The sequence below is a fragment of the Phyllostomus hastatus genome, unplaced genomic scaffold (assembly GCF_019186645.2).
Source record: "Phyllostomus hastatus isolate PE091 unplaced genomic scaffold, TTU_PhHast_1.1 phas_contig_198, whole genome shotgun sequence".
Classification (NCBI taxonomy): Eukaryota; Metazoa; Chordata; class Mammalia; order Chiroptera; family Phyllostomidae; genus Phyllostomus; species Phyllostomus hastatus.
Window position 1 is genome coordinate 4,496,929 of NW_025333715.1, and position 20,733 is coordinate 4,517,661.

Consider the following 20,733-nt stretch of genomic DNA (forward strand, 5'->3'; position numbering starts at 1 on the left):
TGGACAAACAGTACCCTCGGGCCTCTACAGTTCCCAGCGGGGGAGGTGGACAGGCTCCGCCTACAGTCAGACTCAAGGTGGAGTTCCAGGAACTAGTGACCACAACAATCAGCAGTGCGGCAACGGGAAGGAGAAAGGGGAAGTGGGTGGTTCTGTCTGTCTCTCTGACAGTGTCACATGGGAAAACGTGGAACCATTTGAAGATGGAAAGGAAGATACCGACCAAGACGGAGAGAAGCTGAAGGTGTAGGAGGAGGAGCCCAGGGGGATAAAGGTATCAGGTGGGGTGGAGGTGAAGACTGGGCCCCTCTCTCTGGCTGTGCTTACAGTGGGTGTTTAGCAAATCTATAGGACAATGAAGAACCATCCGAGAAGGACACCTGTCACTGAAAAGCCAGAGCCCAGCCTTGGAAAAGGGCTGGGCAAGCAATTCAGACATCATCAAACTCATTCTGTCCATGAAGCCACAGCACAGACAAGAGGTGGGCCAGGCTCACTCAGCAGGTCTGATGGGCTGAGACAAGACTTGGGTCTCCCCTGGGCTTTGACAGTGGTGCTAGTGGTGGTGGTGGGTTCAGGAAAGGTACATCTCTCCCCTGTTAAGAGGCAGGCCCTGGCTGGCCAAGGTCAAAGGGACAGAGCTAGAATCCACGCCCCCCCAGAGCCCCTCCCTCCTCTCCCTGGGGAGAGCACAACTGACAGGCAGCTGCTCACTCAGAGCCTGCGGCTTCCCCGCCCTGTGGCACAGGCCTCTGCTTGCATCCGTCCTGAACCGGAGAGCTCACTGACCAGTCCGGCTTGGGGCAGCTCTGCCATCACAAAGCACGGCCTTCTGCAGAGCTGCAGCCTGCCCCCCTGCCCCCTGCCCAGAGTCTGAGGGCCTCCCAGCACTGCCAGAGAGGACAGGCTAACTAGCACTTCCCTGTGCCGGTTCTATGGCTGTCCCCAGACAGTGGAGGACAGAGATCCTGTTGCTCCAAGGTCACCTTGGATAAATGCGTTCTTAGGACACTTCCTGTCCCTTTCCAACACTGATCCCTCAAGGACAGTGCTCAGAAGGGATTAGGAGGCCAAGCCAAGGCGCTGCTTCACTGCCCCGCCCCCCCCCCGCCCGCCTTCCCGCGGGCCGGGGGCTCTCCTGATGAGGTGGGAACACCCTCGCAGGTGCTCACTACGTCTCTGAGGGCCTCTGGTTACCCAAACCAGGCCCCTTGCTACCTGCCTGGTGAAGGGCTTCATAGCTACCTGGGGCCCAAAACAGCTGTGGCTTGCCCAGAGGCTCAGCTGGCTTTTATTGTGTCTCTGCAGGGGGCTGGAACTCACACCACGTGGCTCAGTGACACAGTAGAGCCAGCAGCAGGTGTGGCACCCCCACGCATAGCTCAGAGCCTGGTTCTGCCACCTCCCCATGAAGGACAGCAGCCAGCCGGTCACCAGCCCTCACCCCCTGGGAGGGGACAGCCCCGGCCCCCCCTCCCTCCCCCAGCCTCTCCGCAGGGTTAGATCTGCAGCACGGCGTGCTCTGAAGGGCCCCTCCACGCCCCGTCCCTCCAGGGAGGCCCCCGGGAGGAAGTCCAGCCCTCCGCAGCCCAGTCTCTTCAGCTGGGCCTCAAAGCCGGCTCCAGGGGGCCAAGCGAACAGGACCTCCCTTCACAGGGGCCGGCTCTCACCACCAAGCGGTCAGCACTGCTTGCCCTCGGCCGTGCTGCCTCCTCCTCTTCCTCCTGGCCTCTCGAACCCTGGGCTGCGACGGGCCTATAACTCGGACTGGGACCTGGAGATCCGCGGGCCTTTGCGGATCTCTTTCCGCTTCTCCTCCTTCCTCCGGCGTTTCTCCTCTTCTCTCAGGGCCTTCTGGAGAGGGTCCGCGCTAGAAACGAACTGAGGGCGAGAGCAGGGCGGTCGGACTTAGTCCGCTGGCGGCGGTTTCCCGTGAGCCGGGCCACTGCGGGCCGCGGGGACAACTGCGGGCCGTGGGGACGGGGAGGCTGCTAGACACAGGCCCTGCCCTCAGGGAGCCCGCAGACATGGAGATGGTTCAGGGGGCTTGGGGACAACTGCTCGTGGGTGCTGAGAGGCCGACAGCACAGAGGGTGAGGGAAGGTGGACATTCCAGGCAGAGGGGCAGGTGCCACGGTGTGAACCTGCGCTGGCATCAGAGAGACAGTCAACAGACCGCCCCCAGAGTGAGGGGGCTGACAACGGGGCACACCCCCAAGCCCCGGCCGCACACCGCGTAGGAGGATGAGAGGCAGCGTGCATCCTGCCCAGGTGAGGGGGTGCACAGGAGGCCGATGGGTCCCAGGTCACACTGACAGACCCCGGAAAGGGGGTGGGAGGAGGAGAAGGCTGGGCGGTGGAGGGCGGTGCCCTGTGAGGAAACGGAACCCAGGGTGAGCAGGAGTGGGAGGAGGGTGAGGACTCCGGCTGGGGCACTCTTAAAGTGCAACCCCGGGCCCCGCACGCCTTTCCCCGTACTCTCTCCAAACCCAGGCTCCCGTTACATCTGTACGGTCAGTTACCCCTGGAATGTGCACCCCATATCTAAGTGCCCGCCTGGCACCTCCACTAAGATGTCCCAGATGTGCCCCCAACCTGGCATGGCTGAATCTCCCCAACGCCCAGTCCCCTTCCAGCGCCCCTGTCCTCATGAAGTGCTCCCCCTGCCACACTCCACCTCCTGTCCCTCCGAGTTCACCCTGGGCCTCCTGGGGGAGATGAGGAGCTGGGCGACCCGTCAGGCCACCCCCATGCCTCCTGGCTCTGGCTGGGGAGAGGCCAGTCGAGAGGCCCCGCCCCTTCAGCCTCAGAGGGCTCAGCCGTGGTGGGGGAGCCCAGATCTAGTCGGGGCAGGAGAGGAACACTGCCCACTAACCCTTTCCGGGGCCCCTTCCCCAGCAGGCCGGGCCGCCCTCCCACCTCCAGGCCATGAGTCCTTCCTCCCTCCCGAGTCGCTCCCGTCCGCATGCAGACGTACCAGCCTCTCCCACTGACTACATTCAAGTTCCCCTCGAGCCCACATGGCCCCCCCCACCCCGGCTACTCTCCCACTGGTCTGCTCCCCGGGGAAGCGAACTCCTCAGAAGGGTTGGCTATACCTCCAGAGTCTGCTTCCTTCCCCCTCACCCTCTGGAAATCCAGTCTTCCGTCCTCACCCCTCCCCCAAAACAGCCTTTGTGAGGATCTCCGATGGCCTCCATGCTGCTAAGCCCGGTGGCGGGCCTCGGGCCCCGCATTCCTAACCTCTCCTCTCCACCCCACCAGGGTCCACGGGCCCATCACGCCTTCCTGCACCTGCCTTCATGCACGCGGCCTCTGGGAAACGACCTCACGCTTGGGTTGACGGCTCTCACACTGCCTGGTCTTTCCTGGGGCTCTTCGCTAGCTCCTCCTCATTCCCTCCAACCCCCGCTGCAGCCACATCTCGGGCCCCGGCCCTCACTCTGCCCCTCCATCTGCCCTGACCCTCTCCCCCGCCCTCCGACCGCCGCTGACGGCCTCCTGGCCACGGATTTTGATCTTTTCTTTGCATGCGTGACTCACATTTGTAGTCTGAGCTTCAGCCCTTCCCCTGAAATCTAGAGTCGTGGGGCCAACTGCTTCCCTGGCATCTCCATTCCGATGCTCACCAGGTCCACAAACAAGGCCTGGTTCCTCATCCAGCCCCCAGTCCCCCCACTTCAGACAATGGCAGCCCCATTCTTCCACGTGCTCAGGCCAGAAATCTTCCAGCCATCCTTAAGGTTTCCCTCTCACTGCAGCAGGTCCTGCTGGCTCTGCCTTAGAGCGGAACTGGAACCTCACCATTTGTCGCCAGCCCCACTGCTGCCACTCAGTTCAAGCCACCACCGACTCCCACGCGGAAAGCACAGGAGCCTCCTCACCAGTGTCCCTGTTTCCACCCTGGGCCCCCCAACTATTCCCTGCACAGCAGCCAGATCCTTCAAAGGGGGTGAGTCAGAGCCCGTCCCTCTGCTCTCAGGGTGGATGCCAAGGCTCCCGGGAGCCCTCCGATGGCCCTGTGACCCGGCTGACCGACATCTCCAACTCACCTCCCCCCACCCCTCCAAACAAGCTTCCAACTCAGGCCATTTGCACTTGCTGTTCCTTCAGCCAGGAAAGTTCTCCCCCTACCCCCGATGACACGCCAGCTCTCACTTCCTCCCAGTCTTCTCACTGAGACCCTCTGCATCCCACCAGGCAAGATAGGAACTGTACCTCCACCCTACCCCGGGATTCCGTAACCGCACCCCCCCACAGCCACGGCCACCGCCTCGCACAGTGTATTTTTACTGACTGTCTCCTCCAACTAGAACGTCCTCCCCAGCGAGAGCAGGGCGAGTCGGCAGGTGCTCACTAAACGTGGAAGGAAGGAGCGGGCCGTGTCTCTGAGCCCTTGTTTAAGCTGGTCCTTCTGCCTGGAAGGTCTCCCCCGAAGGTCTCAGCTCTGGGGAGACCTTCCAGGCAGCTGTAAGACCTGGCAGCTCTTACTTACCCCACAGCCTTCCCCACTCTGAGGGAGCAGAGCTGGGCCAGGCTCCCTCAGGGGTCCCGCGCTCATCACTTCCCTCCTCCACGGGCACAGTGATCGCGCTGGACAGGGACCGTGCTTCCCTGCCTCCTTCCCCATTAGATGTGTCAGGCCCCTGAAGGGCAGGGAGAGGGCCACCCCTCTGGAGAGGGACAACGGCCAGCACTCAGCCTGACACAAGTTGGAGCCTGTGATAGCCGCATACAGTGGGGGAGGCCCCTGGAACACTCGCTCATGTAGAGGAAGTGCACGACGGGCGCTGAGCAAGCCTGGGCCACGCCAGTGGACGGGTCCATGCTGGACATAAACGTGTGTAAGCCCTGGCCGGCTAGCTCAGTGGGTTAGAGCATCGTCCCGATATGCCAAGGTTGCAGGTTCGATCTCCGGTCCGGGCACATACAAGAAGCGTGCAATGGGTGTTTAAGTGAGTGGAACAACAAAGCAATTTTCTCTCTTCCTTTCCCTCTAAAATCAATAAAATTGAAAGTCTTTTTAATGTGTAAAACCTAGGGGCTGTCCCCAGAGGACGAGAAGGAAGGAGAGCGTGTTGCTGCTCTGGTTCTGTCCAGGCAGAGCGGCGCGTTACAATGAAGCTGAACGAACCCTACCTGGAGCCCCCTCTCTCTGAGGCCCTGGCTCTCACCCCCCACCTGTGTGGGGCACCTGTGTGTGACCTGCAGGGTGAGGACAGAGCCAGCGTCACGGCCACACGGCACCCCTGGGGGCGCTCCGCACCGGGAAAGGCAATCTGCTGGGGCCTTAAGCGCCCCCGCGTGTTCCTGCCAGGCCCACCGAGAACCCAGCCCTGACTGTCCCTTACGGAGTCCATTGAACAGGACTGTGACTGCCGTAAGCAGCCTTGGCAAAGCTCGTCATCTTGGGCTTACGCGAAGGGGTGACAAACCACGGGCTCAACAGGACCCTCTCAACTCACAAGTTACCCTCAATACTCAGTCCTGGTCCACTGACAGTTGCGCTGAATTACTGGCCAATGGTGCTGTGCAGAATGGGTTAGCGGGGCCTCCCTCGCTGCGACCCTCCGGAAGGCCTGCCTCCAAGGCTGGCCCCTGGGGACTGGGGTTCTGGGAGGGCTCCCACCGCCCTGACCGACCAGAGCGGCTCACGGGGCCTGACTGGGGTCCGTGCGGAACGCCTGCTTTCCCCCTGGGCGTCTGGGGTTTTGGCCTGTGCCAGGCAGCGAGGCCTGCGTGATCAGTCCCAGTAACAACCGTGGGCATTAGTCTTTAATGAGCTTCCCCGGTAGACAACTTTCACACGCGCTGCCACAGCTTGCTGCCGGGGGAATTAAGCGCGCCCTGTGACCCCACTGGGAGGGGACAGGCGGCCTGTGCCTGGTTTCCCTCAGACTTCGCCCTTGCGCCTTTTCCCTTTGCTGACTTTGCTTTGCCGGTTCTCACCGTGCTAAATCATGGCTGTGAGCGCGACCATGAACCAAGTCCTAGCGAATCATCAACCTGGAAGTGCAGTGGGGACCCCTGACGTGGCTGTCTACGGATGGCAGAGCCATCAGCCCTTACGACAACCATGAGAGCCCAGCTGCCACAAAGGCCAGCCAGCCAGTGATCTGCATTAAAGCCGTCACCTTTGCCTGGACAACACTCCCTGTGACCGGGTGTGTCGCACTGTTACTAGCTGTTGTCAGTGTCCCACTGTTTGGTCTGCCGCCCACAACACTACAGACTGGAGATGGCCATCCCATTTTGGGGCCATTAACCATAGAGACATCTAGACTGTCCGTGTCACTCAGATGCCCACAGGGAGGACCTCTCCCCGACGAGACTGACGGGATCACAGGGCGGATCGAGCCAGCACGTGCGGGCGTCACGGCACTAGAGGTGGCAGCGCGCACCTGCCACCGCGGGCTGGCACACAACTGACTGTACTTCTGGTTTGACGACCTGGAGTCCCGGACTGGAACGGCAGGGCCCGAGATCATGAGGATAATGGCCGCTGCTTGAGTACATTCCTTGCCGAGTCCCCCCACAGTGGCCCAAGGTGGAGACTTGAGATGCCTCTGCAAATGTTGTGCACGTGCCCTTGTCCCGCTCACACCTGCCCCTTCCGGACGGAGATGCAGGTGAGAGTGGGGGACGACTGGGGCGTGACACACCAGTTTTGTAGCCACAGTCCCAGCGTCTGGGATAACGCCTTGGGTCTGAGGAAATGTGAAGAACAATTCATCCTTTTTGTGCCTTAGATCCAGCTCCACCACTTGGCAAAACAGTCCTAGGATCTGCCCAAGCCAAGGGGGAGCTGCAGATGACCATCTGGCCAGCTGCTGGATGTGTCATTCTCAAGCACGCGACAGAAAACCTGATGTGGACATGGTCAGCACTGAACCACTCCATTGTGCCTGATGCCATCCAAGGCAGCTACCGAAGGACCCTGTGCAGACACACAGGCTGGTACAACCTTGTTCCAATGTGCCCGACCCAAACCCCTCTCCTCTCCTGATGCCTGAGTGGCCCGGGGTTCTGTCGTGTAGGGCCACTGAGGCTGCAACTGCGCAGTGACACTTGGGATTCAGCCAAACAGTGTAATGGTGGCCCGCATCCAGTGTAGCACGAGGGAGACAGTGGGCCATGGAGTATCTCTCCACCGGGGTTGAGGGTCGCTGCAGGTCCATCTACTGCCCGTGTAATTACCGGCAATAACGACAAAGATCAGCAGGTAAGTCTAAACTCTGGGGTGGGTGACAATGGATGGAGACTGGCCTTCGACCACATCTGACTGTCCAGGGTAAGACCTACTGGTTCCCCCAAAACTGATCACAGCGGAGTCCGGGACCCTGGAGCACGTGGCTGACATCAATGCTGCAGGCTGGCCTCATCCTGCTGCGTAGTCGGGGTGATGGCAGCCCTAACTAAACGCAACAGGAGGCAAACTGAACAAATTTGGTCCCAGCCTCTACTGGTCAGCTTAAGAGACTAAGTAGCATGTCCACGTGGCCCTGTGCATCCCGCATGTTCTTGCTGGGCGCACCAAGACTACAAAGCCCTGACCACTCTGTACCTGGGCCATTTCTCAAGATTGTGTTTGCAGAGAACCTTGAAGGATGAGGTGGTGTCTTCAATGCAAATCCCCCCTCGCAACCGAATGTTTACTATAAAAGTGAAAAATGTCTCAAGCTTGATATTCTTTGGCTATGACGTAAACCCACTGCCTGTGTGGCATCTACCTGGGCCCCTCTGTCACCCCCGTGGGACTCAGGGAACACGGGGAACCAACGCGACCAAGCCCCTACTCTAGACACGCTTGTGCTGCAGTAAATTCTGACGTCTCTGACCTGTCAGCGTCCATGCATGGGAGCAGGCTGGCTTGTCGGCCTGCAAGCTGGGTGGAAACTCTGAGGCTCCCCTCAAACCCCGACACCCCGCCCCTTCTTGTACCAGGGGTGAGCCTGAGATCTGAGGGGTCAGTTCTCCAGCCCTTCCTTCCCACCCTTCTGTCCCCCCGCCACCTCTGATCCTCTCCTCTACCGTGTGTGCCCCTACCTGTCGTCCTACCCCCCAGCCCTCAGAGCCCACCTCAGCCCCTGAGAAGGACACAGGTACAAGAATGTAGGACAGAAGCCCGGCTGGGTGATCAGAGGCTCAGTGACAGAGAAGAGCATGACTTGACCTCCCCCGGCTTCCCTCACACGTACGTGCTGTGCGGTGTCTACTGTACACGGAGAAGTATGTGTTCACAGCCTCCGACTGCCCTGCAGCCGGGCCCCCCGTGCTGTGAGTACACAGGCAGCCCAAGGCTAACACAGGGGCAGCGTGCAGGCACCAGTGAGTAAGTGACGGTTCCCGGACCCAGACCCAGGCATGTCTGGCTCCAAGTCCAAGACCCTCAGGCTCCACCCCGGGCACCCAACCCCCTGCAGGACCTGGCTCCCCGAGGCCCAGCAGAGGCAGACAAACACAGCCACAGACCCCACAGCTCACCTCTGTGCGATCTACTTTAAATGGGTTCTGGAAGTCAGAGCCTTTCTCGCTGATCCCGAGTTCCTGGGCCATCTGCGGACGAGGAAAAGCCAGTCATCCTCCGCCTTCTCCTGCCTCTTGCTCACCTGTGAGGCGCTCCCTCCACGCTGGAACCCAGGGCTCAAGACTTGGGCAGACGTGGGCCGGGGGATGACCCCTAGGGGCTGAAGTCGGCACAGGACCCCTCACGATGGCACCTCGAGGTGCCCTGAGGCTGATCACAGAAAACGCAACCAAGGGCTGACGGTCAGGCCCGGCTGCAGGCAGCTGCGAGACTCACGGGACTCTGGGAGCCAGGGCTCCGGACCGCCTCCGCCCCAGTCCTTACCAGGCTGAGGATGGGCGAGTGGGGCCCCTGGTCAAAGACACCCGACTGGTTGCAGAAGCTGATGCCCCAGCGGATGAGGAGGTTCCAGTTGGAGTTGTGGTCGAAGTAGTGGTGCACGATGCTCGGGAAGCGCAGCACCACGTCCCCGAAGAAGGCCGTGTTCTCCATCACCTGGGAGAAAGCTGGCGAGAAGACCCCGGTGAGTGCCCAGGGCGGATGCCTTTCTACTGCCCTCCTGGCCAGCCCCGGGCACCTCCCAGAGATCGGAGCCCGCCAAGCCCACTGAGCAGAGAAGGCACCAGTGCCTGCTGCCCACGGGTGCACCCCGTGGGAAGGGCGTTGTGGCCACCAGATCGCTGAATCTTCAAACCACCACTAGAGGGAGATGGGGCAGCTGTTCCCATTTCACACGGGAGAAAGCGAGTGGCACCCCGGGCTGCAAACCCCGGTCTGACTGCCAAGGCCCTGCCCCTTCCCCTGCCCCTGTATCTCATGGCTCAGAGGACTCATGGCCGTGGGGACGAGAGGAGGGTGTCGTTCTGCACAGGGAAGCAGAGGCGTCACACGAGGCTTTGCTGGGGCCTCCTCTCCCCAACCCGGTACCCAAACGTCCCGGCCTGGGGTTAGCACAACTGCGGTGTCAGCAACGTCGCTTCAGGTCTGGTGGGATGGCCGGGGAGCACGCCAGGGTTTGTCTTTTAAAAATACTCTCAGCTTTATCTTCTTTTAAAGCCTTCAGTACTTATTTTGAAATAATTTTAGACTTACATAATACACTACAAATCTCCTTCACTTGGCTTCCTCTATTGTTACCATCTCACATAACCACTACACCTGTAGATTGTACAACACTCTACATCTGGAAATTAGCATCGATACACTACACCCATAGACTTCGTTTGCATTCCACCAATTTCCCCACTAATATCTTTCCTCTGGTCAACAGGTCGGTCAGTTCAGACTGAGTTCAGCGCCCACCGTGACGGCAGGTCCCCTGAGCCAGGCCAGCAGGAAGAGTTAAGGGCAGACCCGGCCCTGGCGGCAGCGCTGGTTCGAGATCAGGCCCAGACACCCCTCCAGCACTGGCCAGGCCACACACAGAGGTCAGCAGACTCCTCCGGAGACATGCCCAGCTGGGTCTGAGCCACGTGGGGCCGGACCCCGGGGGCTTTCGAACAGTCTTGAACTCAGGAGTCAGCCTGGTTGAAGGGCCAAGATACACGTAACCTCCTCAGTTACAGCGGAGAGATGTCTGTAAAAGTGTCCATCACTGACCTCACAAAGGCTACTTCCAAGCTCCCTCAGTGTAATCTAAGACCTTTTATTGTTAAAATGTTACCAGTTACTGGGAAAATTACCACTGGAGAGAAATTCTTGGAAGAAGGGACGAAGAGACACAGAATATTCTTTTACCTTACTTATCGATGTTTGTCCCAAGTAGTCTAAAAAAAAAAAAGAACTTAAGGGGGCTGGGGCTTTTAGAACAGTGGTAAAGCGTGTGGGCAACTGCCCCCACTGCCCAGTCACTTCAATAGGCCTGTTTTTCCTCCTGTAAATGGGCACAACCCTTGCCTTCTCTACCCCCTTAAGCAGGATGGTGTCAAACTCATTTTCACCGGCAGCCACATCAGCCTCGCGGTTGCCTTCAAAGGGCCGACTGTATAAATGTAACTCCTCCTTCATGAGGGGCAAGGAGCTCGGCACTGCTGCCACCAGGTAGAAACAAGGTACCAGGCCGGATAAAACAAGGTGGAGGGCCGGATTGTTTGCCACCTGTGTCCTTAGGGCTAGGCTGGTGGAGAAGGCAAGGATCCCTGGAGTGGGAGTGGGAGTGGGAGTGGGAGTGGGAGTGGGCAGAACTTCCTCCCTGGCTCCCCTGCTCCGAGCACAGGGCAGCACCGAGGAACATGTGTGTATCAGGGACACAGATGAAGCCCAGGAGTTCTTAGAGAACCACATACTAAGCGCCCATCCACCAAAGGGGAACACCAGACAGAAGAGTGGCAGACACAGAAGGGAAGAAACCACCAGAGAAGGTCAAGGTGGCAGGGAGGAGAGGGAGAGACTGGGAAAACCCTACCATCCTTCAGCTTCTCGTCCTGGGGGAAGGGCCCGTCCGGCAGCACGTCCGCGGCCATGAGCACTGTCCGGGAGTCCTCCAGCACCTGAGGGAACCCCCCGGGCTGAGTGGCTCTGCAGACGACTCCCAGACCGCCATGGCCCCGTCCGTTTACTTAAACCCTACTTCAGATCTTTTGTGCACACGTAGTTCCCCCGCTGAACCCCACCCCCTTGCAAACTCCTACTCATCCTTCAGTTGATCAAAGATACAAAGATTCCCAGGTCAGACGCGAGGTCAGCCACGAGCTGCCCCATGCCTGTACGCACCTTGAAGAGCCCCTTGAGCATGACATCCAGGATCTTGTACTGCTGGTGGACGTCGTTCAGCTGCACCAGGTTTTTCAGTGCCGACAGCTGCTCCCGCCGCTTCACCTCAAACAGCTTCTTGTCTGAGCAGCATCGGGTTAAGGAGCTGGCACCAACACCCCTGCCTGGCCCCGACCCAGAGGGCCCACTCCCGATCAGCAAATACCTGCAGAGGCCACGGATGCCCATGCCTGAGGCCCAGCCCCCCGTGGAAGTAACACACTGGGAAGCCCTCACATCCTGCAATGTATCATTCGTCCAGTCCACAAGGGGTCCCACACCCAAGAGCCCAGACACAACCCCTCAGGACCTGGCCCCGGCCCACTCCTCCCCAGTCCTTCTGCCAACTCCTACAACCATTCGCCATTCCCAGAACCTCCGCTCCCCTGCTCACACTGCACGCTCTGCCCCCGACCCCTCTCTACGAGTCTCGATTCTTTCAAGATCCAGTTCAGAAGCCAGAGCGCAGTGTTTCTCTCATGTTCCGTATCAAACCACTGATCACAAAGTACAATGTGAGGCCTATGAAGGCTTCAAAGCCAGGGACTGACTGGTCCTGACTCATCTCTGTGTCCCCAAGGCCTGGCCCAGAGTAGGTGGCCCAGTATACCAGCACCGGAGTCCCTGCCCAGGGTCTCACCCACAAGGTGCTAGACACGTATGTATAATGCTCAGAGCCCTCGTGGCTCTGAGAGATGTGCCTTGCCTTCTCCACTGAATACAGTAGGGAAACTGAGACTTAGAAGAGAGTGGACTTGATCAAGGTTTGATGAGAGTACCTGACCTGTTCTCCCCTGTTCCCATCGGCTGGGCCTGATCCATCCCTAGGATGCCCCAGGAGGTTGTGAGTATGAATACGTCATTACAGACCCCTCAGGCACAGCCCACTTCCAACGCCAAAGGATACAGATCTCCAGGCCTGGGTCCAGGGAGGTCTTCAGGGAGCCTGTGGCTCCCGTCCCAGATAGTAGCAGGACAAACAGGAAGACCAGGAAGTGAGAGAGGTCCATATCCACGACCCTGGAGCTAGGCAAGTCACCCAGAGGAACCAAGTGAGACCTGGAGTTGGGTGTTCTGGAAAACAGAGGAGGTGAATGGCAACTTCCCCTGACACGGCATAGCCTCCAAGTACCAAGAACCCAACTTTGGGAAGCCCCGGAGTCCCGGTCCCTAGCCCACAGCCCGTGACCAGCAGACAGAATAAAGACCGTGGGACAGTGGGCAGGAGGGAGGAATATAAATGCCAGCGATGCAGGGATGCTGGCTTGGAGCACAGGGGTCAGCGTCTGGAGTTCTGAGCTGGAGCCCTGGCTCGTCCTGACTATGGGACATTGGGCCAATGGCTCAGCCTCTCTGAGCCTCAGCTTCCTCACTGTAAAACAGGGATAAGGGGCTGGTCAGTATCATTCCTTCTCAACCCCACGCCCTCCGTCCTGGCCTCCCAGGAAGGCATCAGGTCAAGGAGGCCCAGGCAGTCAGAGGGGTTGTGAAACTTCTGGTGTTTCCTTTCCTTCCTGACTTCCTTCAGAAAGAAAGGGACACACAGCAGGAAGGGAAGCAGGACAGTCTTGGGATAAAAGGGCTGTTACTCACTCTGGAACCATAGGCACCACAAGCAACACCTACTCCTATTCAGACAACATGCCCCCATTACTTATTGAGTACCTACCATGTTCTGTTTTAGAGCTGGGAATACACCAGTGAATAAGACAAAACTCCCTGCACTCATTGTAGTTATTTCCCTGGTAAGAATAAGAGATAACCAATAAACTTGTAAAATAAGCACAGAAGAAGGAGAGGAAGTTGGTGGTGTGCAATATTAAATACCGTGGTCAGATAAGGCCTCGGCTTCAGATGACAGGGGCCCGATTTCACCAACGCGGAAACCAAGGCACAGAAAAGTGAGGTAACTGCCCAGCCACTCCACTATTCCCGGGCTAAACCAAGAGTCTAAATGAGCACAGACTATCCCCGAGCAGGTCACTGTTCTACCAGGACACCTGTCCCAAGGGAGAGATGCGCAGTTACTGATGGTGAGGTCTGCAGAGGTCACCAAGAGAACCACCCCCACCACACACAGGTAATGCAGCTGAAACCGAGAGAATGAAAAGTAGTCTAAGTTCACCCAGAACCCCCTACCTTCCAATGTCACACCTAAGACTCAGGAAACTAGACACAAGCTAGAAGAGAACCTGGGGGCAGGGGGTTATCAGACACCAGACAGTGACTGAAGCAGGGGAAGAGTGGGAAAGGAAAGCTTAAAAAAAAACAGACTGCGTGGGGAAGGGTCTGCCTTCCCTACCGTTATTTCCACTTTCCGGCCTCCCAATCCTGCTCCCCGCCCGTGCGTCCCTAGAGCTCTTACCAGCTCCGCGAACTACTCTGAACCCATTCTGCAAGAGCAGCGTGGTAATGGCGGGCCAGGCCTGAGCCAGCTATCTGGGCTCGCAGACCCCGGTTGCCGATTCCAGCTTTGGGGCTCCGGGAGGAGAGGAATCTTTCCAAAAGGAAGATGAGAATCCTAACTCTCACTGCCTGCAGCCGGTTCGAGGGCCCACACTCTCTGTCCCCCACCCACGGGGAGCCTACCTGTCCGGGACTCGACCCCCACCTACGAGGCCAGAGCTGCGGGAAGGGGCAGCCGCAGCCCTAGACATGCGGCTCTTAAGTCCGCCGGGACACCCGCAAAGGAGCAGAACCTCACAGTACCGGTGAGCTGTAGCTCTGGGACCACCGCGCGCCGTCCCGCCCACCACGCCACTCCTAGCCAATGAATGAGGGCCGCGACGCCCGCGGCAGTGACCTCACTTCCGGGTCCGCCTCGCGTACCTCTCGGGCAGGTCGCGAGCGAGGTTCCCTGAAGCGGGGCTCCGTCCTCGCGCGTGGAGCTCCGGAACGTGGGGCTCGATAAAGATCGGATTGGAGGAAGTTCAGTCGGCGCCCAGCGTAGAGGGTGCGTCAGCAAAGTGGGGCCCCGCGCGCTCTTCGAAACTGTCGTCGTACGGCAGGGTTTCGGCAAAATCGGTTCAGTGGGTCGTGACTAGCACTTTCTTTTTTTAAAGTAACCAGCAGTGCGGAGTCGGCGCATCCCCCGCTCGCCCCTCCGAGCTCTAAATCCCGTGTATACGGGGCTTCCCTGCCCGTTCATTAGGAGGGAGTTAAAATCACTTTTGGCGGGGTCCGTCCCTGGCACTGGGACCCTTGCAGGCAGGTATTCTAGAAAGGAGCTACAGGCCCCGTGGCCTGGCGTGGAACGGGAGTGGGCAGTTACGGAGCGCAGACATTAAAAGAACTGCACGCGTGGGCATACAAGCTCCAAGGAGGGCCGTTAAAGGAGCACAGAGGACCTACTATAGCCAGGGAAGGGCTGGGCCGGTACAGCTCTCCGCTCAGCTAGAAAGGCTGAAGAGGATTTGATCTGCTCAGCTTCCTTGCCTGGAAACTACTTCTACCTCCACCCGAGGAGAGGCAGCAGGTAAAATGCCTCTGAGAGCACCTGAATAACAGCAGCGCGGAAGACATGGCCTCTCATGGCCTTTCCAGCCCTGAGGATGGATAGTGTTTTCTGGGTACAACAGAGGCAACCAGCTAGCAGTGGTGCTCTTTCTGTGTTAAGAGGACACATCTTGCCCCCCGCCCCCTTTCCCCGAGGAGGCCCTCCATCCTGACTAGAGAAACAGCTGAAAGGGGCCAAGATAGGTTGAAAGTGAAAAGTTTTTGGAGTTCACGTAGGCATGTTGAATGTATCATTTTATTTCCTGATGAGTAAATGGCTCCAGATGAATGGCTGCAGTTGTCGTCCATTTCCCCAAACCACTGTGCCCTGCTGTCTTCAGGTCTCAGTTCTCTCCATTTCCTGGGTCTTCAGTTGTTGCGGGTCAGCCTCTGATGTGGGACAGGGATACAGCCACCCCTCCCAGGCAGCTGGCAGCAGAACATGAGAGGAGAACACCGGAGAGGTAGGGCCAACCATGGGGGAACCACACTTCCAGAGCGCCAAAAGGGTAAGAACCATCAGACGAACAGAGGTGCTCCTGAGTAGAGTGGGCTGGATTCTACAATTGGAACCTGCACACCTGGGCTAGGTAATTGTCACAGCAGGGGACTATTCCCTGGACAAAGGAAAAGAGTGCCAGGAAGGCAGCCAGTAGGATGGGGAGCAAGCACCTACACACACACACACACACACACACACACACACACACACACGCGCACCCCGACCCAAGTGTCTCTGGAGCACCGCAACAACCCCCTGAGGGTCTCTGACCACTGTCCACAACCCCAGGCTTTCTCCGGGACATGCCAGTCACCCAGCACCATCTTGGGCTGAGGGAAGCACCTGTGCCAACTGCGCCGGGCGACTTGCTCTAAAGCTCCTAGGGAAGAACTAGCTCTTTCCATAGTTTGGTGATGTGCCTTTGGAAACATAAACCTATGATCAAATCCTGATGCTACCACTGTGTGATCCTGAGCATGTCATTTAACTTCTCTGGTCTAAGGTACAACTACATTAATACTCCTAGTTGCTATGAGGATTAGATGCAGTGCATGTAAGGTGACTGGCCCTTGGTAGGATCTTTGTTAATAAACAGAACAAGTCATTGTCATTGCTATCACTATTAATTATTCTCACCAACCCCTGCTTGCTTTAGAGGACAGGGCTGTAGGCAGTGCACCTCTCTGTCCTGAAGCACGATGCTACCCCATCCCGTAGCCTGGGTGTCCTTGCCCAGACCAAAGCTCCCACATGCAAGAAAGGATACAGCATGTCCTGCAGGGGTGGCTGGGTGGAGGCGGCCCTGGCGGGAAGGCCCTCCAAGGAGGCCTGCAGTGTCTGGGCCACACTGCAGTCGGCCGGGAGGCCCACGACCTGGACCTGAGGGAAGAAGCAGACAGGGAAGACGGGCCTTTTCGGAGCCTCCTCCACACAGGCCCTCCCCCCTCCCTCCACCCCCTGTACTCCTGCCCCATCACTGGCTGCTGTGGCCGGAGCCCCCACCCTCCACAGAGATGAGGGTGTGGAGGGTCTAGCCTCAGTGACTACACGCACCCCCTTCCTACACACCTGCAGGAGGAAACCACGCAGAGCCTGGAGTGTGGTGTTCGAGAGGGCGGAGAGGTCAGCCAAAGCTGCGCCTTGCAGAACAAGACCCACCTCTTCATGAGAGAGGATGCTGCTGCTCTGGAACCGCACAAACTGCCCAAGAAGCCCCAAACATGGAGCAATTCAGCATTTCCATTCACAGACATTGCCTGTGCCCCTGCTGTGCTCGGCGCTGGGCTAAGGACGCTGATCTGTAGCCCACAGCGCCCTGCCTTCTAGGAGCTCAGAGTCGGTGAGCAGGGTTGGGGTTGTGCCACGGAAGAGTGGGGTAAATGCAACAGACTTCAGACCCTGAGAGAGGTGGCCCTTCAGGAACTCCCCACCCCTGGCCTTGCGCCTCACACCTGTGACCAAAATGGACTGCGTGTGGTTACCCAAACACACCACCGTCTGCTCATTGTGTTCTGCGCTCACTTCACTGCCTGGGTCACACTGCCCTCTCTTTGCCTATTAGTCCTTCAGGCCTCGGCTAAAATGGTATGCTCACTAATGACCTTCTTTCATTTTATTACAGACAGGCACCAGTGCCGACTACACTTGTATTCACCTCCCCCTCCCAGCGCTGGCAGAGCACTTTCTTTCTTCTTCAGAGTCACTTACTCTCTTCCCAGCCTAGCACCGATTTATTCGCCAATCCACTGCACTATCATCCACTGCACGATCCACTGTACTACCAGGCTCATGGTTTTTGTATTTTATAATCGTTGCGTTTTAATTGAGCGCCTACTACATGACAGCTTGTAGGAGACGCTACAACTACTCATTCACATCTCGTCCTTCCCTCCTTCCTGGAACGCCCATTTGTAGTTAGGCAGGAGCCAGTGTGCCATCCCCGTGCTTCCCTTGCCATTCGGCGGCAAACACGCAGCCCCGGTGTTGAGACAGTGGAGCTATGAGGTAGAAGCAGCCAAGGTCCCTGGTTTGCCTGAGATCAGAAAGTCTCTGTGTGGGCTTTAGGCAAATCATTTAAATTCTCTGGGCCTTTGTTGCTGATTGGATCACCGGTTTATTATAAAAGGATATAACTCAGGAATAGCCAAATGCAAGAGATGCACAGGTCAAGGTACGGTATGGGGACACACAGCTTCCCCAAATGTCTAAGTGTTCACTGACCCGGAAGCTCTCCAGATGTTTTGTTGTTTATTCAGCAGGCACTTACTGCGAACCAGGCCCTTAGCACCTCTTCTACTCTGGCACGGATAACGTCCCACTCTAACTACAGTTTCCTCGTCTCTCTCCTTTTCTACACAGAGATCCTCAAGGGCAGAGCATTTGGCTCATCGGCATCTCTAGTCCCTGGGGTAGGACCCGGCATGTGGCAGGCCGGCTCTGGTCGATGCTTTATGAGGGCGTGGACGAAAATATCTGGCTCTTCGGGGGTGGGGAGATTGGGCCTTGAGAGCAATTCTCTGAGCAGGGTGAAGGCCTCTGGCAGGGTGAAGGTCTACCCAGCCCCCTCTACCTTTTGAGGATTAGGGTTACCTAAAACTAAGGCGACCCTGGCCTCCTCAGGACCATCCAGCTCATGACATTATCCAGACCACAAGACCACCCTTTCCGCACTTACCAGAGTCATGAGCCTCAAGATCTCAGGCCTGAGGAAAGAATTCTCTCCAGCATCCAGGAGCGTAAACAGCAAAAACCTATTCCAAGGCTGGGAGGCCACGTGTAGTGCTATAGGAAACACCAGTCACCATGGGCTGTCGGTGCTGCTTTTCCAAAGGTCTTGGGACATTACTAAGGAGCACTTTCCCCTGCTGGCTCAAAAAGGGTTACTCAGCTGGAGGCAGGGTGCTGGACAGGCGACCCAAGGAAGCTGCTTTCTTCCCTAGGCTTCTATCGACCTCTGCAGCCTGGCTCCGGGAGACCACATACCCCACTGTTGAGGGAGGCGGGCAGCAGGAAGAGCTCTGCCACTTAATAGCTTTATGACTGGTGGGTGTGTTGCCTGACCTCTCTGAGCCTCAGTGTCCTCATCTGCATACCAGGCACAACACTGCCCGTGCAGGGTTGTTAAAAGAATTGGACAAAATTAGTGTGCCGTGCAGAACAAGGGGATGGCAGTCTGGAGCAGGAGGTAACAGAGGCTGCCCGCCCCCCTGCCCCGTTTCCCGCATGGGAACATCAGAGAATGGGGAGAGTTTCTACCCATATCTGGGTTTCTGGCATGCAGGTAGTCAAGCAAGGCCTCCAGGCAGCCGACACAGGCATGGGACAACAGAGGGTCCTTCTGCAAGAAAACAAAAAACAGATATTTATGTCAGGCTTTGCTACCAGTGGATTTTGGTGCCAACCAAGAAAAAAACATCTGGTTTTCAGAACAATTTGGATTTCATAATTTCAGATTTGGGATTGGTTGTTTCATTTCTCACCCACTCACAACAAAGCACAGCGCTTATGCTGATGATTTACCTACAGAGACTACTTTGTTTCAGCAGAGGAGATGGCCCATGGGCCCCACTAAGAGATCTAAGAGATTCAGTTTATCTAAGCCAGTAGGTTTCAACCTTTTTTTTAAGTACCTGAACCTTTCATCAAACAAAATTTTATGCACTAATAAGCATGTGAAAAGATCTATCATAGTCATGAGGGAAATGCAAATTAAAACCACCATGAACTATCACTACACACTCACCAACAGCTCAAATTAAAAAGACTGATGATACAGAATGTTGGCCAAAATATCAAGCAAGTGAAACTCTCATTTACTTCTTCTGGGAAGGTAAAATGGTGCAGCCCCTTTGGAAAATAGTTTGATGGTTTCTGTTTTTTTTTTTTTTATTAATCATTGTTCATATACAGTTTTCTCCTTTTATTTATTTTTTTTTTGATGGTTTCTTATGAAGTTAGACATACACTTAGTGTATGTGGTGGACAGAATTTTAAGATGGTCCCATGACCTTTGCTCCCAGATGTTACTCCTGTGATTATGTTACACAGATGGCAAAAGGGAGACTGTTCAGGTGGGTCCCATCAGTCCACACCAGCCCTTTAAAGGCAGTTTTCTCTGGCCGGTGGCAGAAGAACCAGAGACGCTAGAAATGTGAGAAGGATCAACATTCACTGCCCGTGAGAAAAGGAGGGGCCACGTGAGAAAGAACGTGGGCAGCCTCAGAGAGCTGGGAGAGGCCCCGGAGGGAGAAACGGGCTGTTTCCCAGATGTCCCGGGTAAGTGCCCAAGCTAGCCACCACCTCGTGCTCAGCCTTGGGAGACCCTGAGTTGAGCCGGCCCAGATTTCTGATGCAGAGAACTGTGCGATAATAAATGGGTGTTGTGTTGTTGTGTTAAGCCCTTAAGTTTGTGGTAACTTGTTACACAACTATAGAAAACGAATACATCATTTGACCCAGAAATCCCACTCCTAGGTTTTCGCCCAAGAGAAATAAAAACATGTATCCACACCAAGACTTAAGAGTATTAAGAGTGACTTAATTCATGACAGCCATATAACTGGAAGTCCCAAATACCTATCAACAAGTTAATGGATAAACAAATTGTGACAGCCATGTAATGGACTACTACTACTCACCGATAAAAAGAAATGAAGTAATGACACACACTACAGTATGAATGAATCTCAAAAGCATTGACCTGAGTGAAAGAAGCTAGACACACAAGATCACTTATTGTATGATTGCATTTATACGAAATTCTAGAAATGGTAAAGCTATAGTGACAGAAAGCAGATTGGTGTTTGCCAAGGGTCAGAAATGGGGAGCAGGGATTTACTTCAAAAGGGCACAAGAACACTTTTTGGGGTCATGGAAATATTCCATAGCAAGAGAATTAGAAATCATCTAAGTCTACACTTAAAAACCAGTGAATTTTATTGCATATAAGTTACATCTCAATAAAACAAAATTTTTTAAATGTAAAAGCAAACTAACAAAAAACCCTATGCTCTCCTCCTGCTGTTCTTCGGAAGACAGCTGCCTGATGGCTAAGGGTATGGGGCAGACTCAGATTTCAATCCTCGCTGCGTCACTGACCACATGTGTGACCCTGGCCAAGGTTACTTGACCTTGCTGAGTGGTAAGAGAGAGATTACTGGGTTGCTGAGAGGGCGAGATGAGAAACGGATACAGTGTTTAACCAGTGCTCCGCTCGGAGTAAACACTCAGTGAACGATGACTGTCTCAGTGAATTGTGTAACGGGAATCATGCCCCTCCTTTCACAAGCCCTGAGTCTCCTGCACAGAACCCCTAAAGCCTCCAAGGCACACAGCTTAAGGTGGTTGAGCTAACACACCCAACTTTATTTTACTGCTGCGAAAGTGAGGCCCAGAGGAAAAAAAATACTTGACCTGAGAACACCTGTTTAGTAGTTGGCAAGTCTAGAACCAAACCCTA

At 56.3% G+C, this 20,733-nt stretch overlaps 2 protein-coding genes across 7 annotated transcripts in view; both read right to left on the bottom strand.

Annotated features, from left to right (window-relative positions):
• Positions 1–1,264: 1,264 nt before the first annotated feature.
• CCDC134 (coiled-coil domain containing 134) lies at positions 1,265–14,021 on the bottom strand. Of its 6 annotated transcripts, XM_045835023.1 has the most exons (8): positions 13,868–13,999; positions 13,644–13,775; positions 12,186–12,352; positions 11,240–11,361; positions 10,932–11,016; positions 8,852–9,033; positions 8,485–8,556; positions 1,265–1,881 (listed from the first exon to the last, which is right to left on the bottom strand). In XM_045835023.1, the coding sequence occupies exons 3-8, from the start codon at positions 12,286–12,288 to the stop codon at positions 1,756–1,758; spliced, it is 690 nt and encodes a 229-aa protein (XP_045690979.1). In that variant the 5' UTR covers positions 12,289–12,352; positions 13,644–13,775; positions 13,868–13,999; the 3' UTR covers positions 1,265–1,755. The 6 variants fall into 6 exon arrangements, with proteins under 6 accessions (XP_045690979.1, XP_045690980.1, XP_045690981.1 ...); XM_045835024.1 differs by lacking the exon at positions 13,644–13,775 and having other exon boundaries at positions 13,988–14,021; XM_045835025.1 differs by lacking the exon at positions 13,644–13,775 and having other exon boundaries at positions 12,186–12,304; positions 13,988–14,006.
• A 103-nt stretch (positions 14,022–14,124) lies between these two features.
• Positions 14,125–20,733, bottom strand: part of MEI1 (meiotic double-stranded break formation protein 1) — a 58,294-nt gene continuing 51,685 nt past the window's right edge. Inside the window, exons 27-31 of the mRNA XM_045835009.1 lie at positions 18,531–18,612; positions 17,950–18,056; positions 16,344–16,475; positions 16,042–16,154; positions 14,125–15,202 (exon numbers count right to left, since the gene is read on the bottom strand). Coding sequence (XP_045690965.1) covers positions 15,157–15,202; positions 16,042–16,154; positions 16,344–16,475; positions 17,950–18,056; positions 18,531–18,612 — 480 coding nt within the window. The 3' untranslated portion in view covers positions 14,125–15,156. The remainder of the gene's footprint in view (positions 15,203–16,041; positions 16,155–16,343; positions 16,476–17,949; positions 18,057–18,530; positions 18,613–20,733) is intronic.

Bases quoted from the DNA above. Each gene is read 5' to 3' on its own strand.
- CCDC134 (XM_045835021.1), bottom strand. From the start codon at position 13,935: ATGTCTAGGGCTGCGGCTGCCCCTTCCCGCAGCTCTGGCCTCGTAGGT. The intron at 12,353-13,867 runs GTAGGCTCCCCG...TCTGTTTTCCAG, and splicing joins GGGGGTCGAGTCCCGGACAG to AACACCCAACTCCAGGTCTC. The intron at 11,362-12,185 runs GTATCCTTTGGC...GATGCTGCTCAG, and splicing joins GGACCCAGGCCTGGAGATCT to ACAAGAAGCTGTTTGAGGTG.